This window comes from Dipodomys ordii, unplaced genomic scaffold, assembly GCF_000151885.1.
Source record: "Dipodomys ordii isolate 6190 unplaced genomic scaffold, Dord_2.0 Scaffold12883, whole genome shotgun sequence".
NCBI classification, from domain to species: Eukaryota; Metazoa; Chordata; class Mammalia; order Rodentia; family Heteromyidae; genus Dipodomys; species Dipodomys ordii.
The window spans coordinates 1-2,730 of record NW_012280095.1 but is presented as its reverse complement, the minus strand read 5'-3'; the positions used below and the strand labels follow the sequence as shown (position 1 = coordinate 2,730).

The 2,730-nt window shown below is 47.3% G+C and overlaps 1 protein-coding gene across 1 annotated transcript; it reads left to right on the top strand.

Moving 5' to 3' along the window:
• The first annotated feature begins 418 nt into the window (after nucleotides 1-418).
• Nucleotides 419-2,724, top strand: LOC106002526 (nuclear inhibitor of protein phosphatase 1-like). Its single transcript, XM_013037389.1, has 2 exons — nucleotides 419-487; nucleotides 2,220-2,724. The coding sequence occupies exons 1-2, from the start codon at nucleotides 458-460 to the stop codon at nucleotides 2,571-2,573; spliced, it is 384 nt and encodes a 127-aa protein (XP_012892843.1). The 5' UTR covers nucleotides 419-457; the 3' UTR covers nucleotides 2,574-2,724.
• Nucleotides 2,725-2,730: the final 6 nt, after the last annotated feature.

Below are 2,730 nucleotides of genomic sequence, written 5' to 3'. Positions count from 1 at the left end.
GATCCTCAGATCTCAGCCTCCTGAGTAGCTAGGATTACAGGCGTGAGTCACCAGCGCCCGGCTTGTGTTTTTCTCTTTAAAGAAGTTGTTGCAGGCTGGGTGCCGCTGACTCACACCTGTAATCCTAGCTACTCAGGAGGCTGAGATCTGAGGAACACTGTTCAAAGCTCGGGCAGGAAAGTCTGTGAAGCTCTTACCTCCAATAAACCACCAGAAAACCGGAAGTGGTGCTGTAGCTCAAGCGGTAGAGCACTCACCTTGAGCTGAAGAGCTGAGGGACAGCGCTCAGGCCCAGAGTTCAAGCCCCCCCGACCAACAAAAAAAAAAAAAGGAGTTGTAATTGTTTTGTTTGTAGTGAGCCACTACCCTTATCCCTCCCATTAGAGTGCCAACCCAACCTAAACCCTCATCTCTTTCTGCAGAGGATGTGGATCCCTCAGTTGGTCGCTTCAGGAACATGGTGCAAACGGCAGTGGTCCCAGTAAAGGTAAGAAACACATTTTAACAGTATTTGACCAAATCTGGAGTGGTAGACTGTGTAGCAAGGCCATGGTTTGCTCCAGCACTGCACATAAAAGAAAGAAAACCCTGTGCTATAAGATAAATATTAAATGGGTGTTGAGCTCTGAAACATTCTGTGTTCCTCTACCACTTTTCATTTTGTGGGAATACTCTTACCCTCTTCTATGTGTAGAGAATACTGGAATATCATAGAAGAGTTGCAGGTGAGGGCTGGGAAGGTGGCTCAGTGGTAGAGCACTTGCCTTGCATGCATGAGGCCCTGGGTTCGATTCCTCAGCACCACATAAGCAAAAAGAAAAAAGCCGGAAGTGGCACTGTGGCTCAGTTGGTAGAGCGCTAGCTTTGAGCTGAAGAGCTGAGGGACAGCACCCAGGCCCAGAGTTCAGGCCCCACAAGCGGACCCCCCCCCCCAAAAAAAAAAAAGAGTTGCAGGTGAAAACTTAAATAAATATAGTACAATTTTTCCCCTCTTAAAATTTTCAGCTCTTAGTTGATTTGATCAGCAGGTGTGGAACTCATGTACTTCAATCTAAATTGACAATATATGCCATAGTCTTGCTCTTCTGCATCTAATAGTAAAGGAGTCTGGAGCCAGGAGGCTCTTTCATTAGCTTTGATGCAGTGTAATAAAGTAAAAGAAAGCTGGGTGCTGGTGGCTCACACCTATAATCCTATCTACTCAGGAAGCTGAGATCTGAGGATCAGGGTTCAAAGTCAGCTCAGGCAGGAAAGTCTGTGAGATTATCTCCAATTAACCACCAGGAAACCAGAAGTGGCATTGTAGCTCAAAGTGGTAGAACTCTACCCTTGAGCAAAACAGCTCAGGGACAGCGCCCAGGCTCTGAGTTCAAGCCCCATGACTGACCCCTTTAAAAAAAAATGGCTTAGTGGTAGAGTGCTTGCCTAGCATGCATGAAGCTCTGGGTTCAATTCCTCAGTACCACACAAACGGAAAAGGCTGGAAGTAGCTCTGTGGCTCAGTGGTAGAGTGCTAGCCTTGAGCAAAAGAAGCTCAGGGACAGTACCCAGGCCCTGAGTTCAAATAATATAATCAAAGTAAAAGGACAGTGGTGGCTCACGTCTGTACCCTAGCTACTCATGATCTGAGTCATGGTTTGAAGACAGCCCAGGCAGGAAAGTCCATGAGACTCCTATCTCCAATAAACCACTAGAAAACCGGAAGTGGTGCTGTAGCTCAAGTGGTAGAGCACTTGCCTTGATCTGAAGAGCTGAGGGACAGCACCCAAGCCCAGAGTTCAAGCCCCATGACCAAAAAAAAAAAAAAAAGTAGAGTTGTGTAACCAACAAGGAATTGCCATTTTTTCTGTAACACCCCCCCCCCAAGAAAATAAATTATTATGCCCATTTCCTACCAGTGCATTTTAGCCTCAATGTATGAGAGGAAGGTATATGACCTTAGGCTAAAGACTAGTCATTTAAATTAGATAGATTAAACATTTCTCATTTGGTGTCAGATGGTGAAAACTTTGCTGTGAAGTGCTAGTTGAGAGCCATTGTGTTAGAGATGACTATTGTAAGGTCTTTTAAACCCTAAGATTTCAGGAGCGTGTACTGGGTTCTCAAAAACAGAAAACCCAGAAGGCCATTTTCCTAGCTCTGGAGTTGAAAACCAAACTTCTGTAATGCTTCACCTCCTGATTCCCCTCTCTTGTCTCCCCTCTCATGGAAAACTACAGAAGAAGCGGGTGGAGGGCCATGGCTCCCTGGGCCTGGAGGAGTCAGGCAGCAGACGCATGCAGAACTTTGCCTTCAGCGGAGGACTCTATGGGGGCTTGCCCCCCACGCACAGCGAAGCAGGCTCCCAGCCACACGGCATCCATGGAACGGCGCTCATCGGTGGCTTGCCTATGCCATACCCGAACCTTGCCCCTGATGTGGACTTGACTCCTGTTGTGCCGTCAGCAGTGAACATGAACCCCACACCAAACCCTGCTGTCTATAATCCTGAAGCTGTAAACGAACCCAAGAAGAAGAAATATGCAAAAGAGGCGTGGCCGGGCAAGAAGCCCACCCCTTCCTTACTGATTTGATATTTTTGGTCATGGAGAAGTGGGGGATTGATTGGGTGGGAATGGGGTGGAAGGGTGACAGAACTAATGAACTAGGGAGGAAAATTTCCACGTGTGCAGTATCGTCTTTGAGAATGTCTCCTGGGGTCCTAAACCATGTAATACTGAGCCCGCAGGT